This window comes from Pistacia vera, unplaced genomic scaffold (genome assembly GCF_008641045.1).
Source record: "Pistacia vera cultivar Batoury unplaced genomic scaffold, PisVer_v2 Contig1780, whole genome shotgun sequence".
Classification (NCBI taxonomy): Eukaryota; Viridiplantae; Streptophyta; class Magnoliopsida; order Sapindales; family Anacardiaceae; genus Pistacia; species Pistacia vera.
The window spans coordinates 1-1452 of record NW_022195878.1 but is presented as its reverse complement, the minus strand read 5'-3'; the positions used below and the strand labels follow the sequence as shown (position 1 = coordinate 1452).

Sequence of the window (1452 nt, the reverse complement as noted above, 5' to 3'; positions counted from 1 at the left end):
GGTGTCGGGGAAGGCCAACAATGTTGGGTATAGGCCGGAATGGCTGTCGCATGTGATGGAGCTGGGTTGCAAAAATTGGCCAAATTGAGAGCTATCAAGCCTTAAAAACACTTGGAAAATAATAAGGTGATGATTTTTATCGATTTTGGTGAGAAAATCAATCTGAACCAATTCCAAACTATCGTCGATGGCGACAGCGACGCTGACACTTTGTTGATTTTGAGATGTAAAGGGTTATTTTAAAATTTTTATTTTTATTTCATATTTATTACAGTGGAAATGGCCAATTTACTCTATCACCATTTTATTAAATAATTTTATATTAATTTAAGGGTAAGAATTTAGAATTTATGAAAGTAAGGTTGGAAACTTACCATTTAGCCAAACCTTGGGTGGGATCAGGTCGTTTACTCAAACTAAAATAATATTTTTGCTTTAAAGTGATAAAATGATGTGCTTACATCAATTTAATACAAAAATTAAACGTAAACCCGCTGCCAGAAGCAACTGATTAACGAACTCCACTACTCTGAAAGACCAAACTACCCTCTACCCACAAACTCCCTTCTCTGACTTGTCTGCAACTGGCAACTGCCATCTGCAACTCACCAGAAAAAAACCCTAGAATTCTAGGGTTGAATTCTGCTCCAATTGTCCTTTATTTCATGAATTGGAAAGTTTTCAACCATGGGTAACAACAATGAAGAGCCAAGCTCTGCTCCAGCGTCTGATCGCTGGTACAACATTACGCTTGGCTCCTCCTTCAGAGACCACCACTACAATGGTCAATCTCCCAAGTTCTGCACTTTACGTTGTAAGTACTTCTGTGTTCTTCAAGAAAGCTCAAAATATTTTCTGGGTTGTATTTGGTTAAGGGGAAAACTAAGTAAAAAATGAAAAAAATAATTTGAGCTTTGTGTAGGTGTAATGTTGTTTTGGTTTCTAAAACGTTAAGAGTGAGCTCAAGGGAGCAAGTAGAGATTGTAAATTTTAGATTTATGTTAGTTTGGAAGTGTTAAAACAGTTTATACTTAGAAAATGACAATTGGATATTAGTATTTTTATTTTTTTGGGTGCCAAGATTGCTTTTTGGAGAAAAAAGAGAAGATTATGTTTCAATGGTTTTTTGGTAGGCTAACATCTGAGGGAATCATCTGAATCAAGCTCAAAGGATCATTTTCATAAGGGTTTAAGTAGTCGGGTTTTGTTGTATAGTAGATGCTCTGACGCTATTGATATGTTTTCTCTCTTTTTTTTTTTTTTTTTCCCAGATGAATTTAAACCAGCTTCTATTGATCGTAACCAACCTGGCTTACTCCACAAGAGCAAGGATAACAGGGTTACGGTAGAATTTCAAAACAATCAGCAGGGAAAACTTAAGGTGATTTTTGAGGGCGTTGGTGAAGATTACAGGGATAAGGACAACGATGCAGTTTTATTTTTTGATGGTGA

At 36.0% G+C, this 1452-nt stretch overlaps 1 protein-coding gene across 1 annotated transcript; it reads left to right on the top strand.

The window, feature by feature from the left end:
- Window positions 1-672: 672 nt before the first annotated feature.
- Window positions 673-1449, top strand: LOC116126274 (the record flags this gene model as incomplete). The annotated part of the gene is made up of 2 exons (XM_031411968.1): window positions 673-814; window positions 1272-1449. Coding segments are annotated over exons 1-2 (305 nt in total), but the record flags the coding sequence as incomplete, so codon positions are not given.
- Between the last annotated feature and the right edge of the window lie 3 nt (window positions 1450-1452).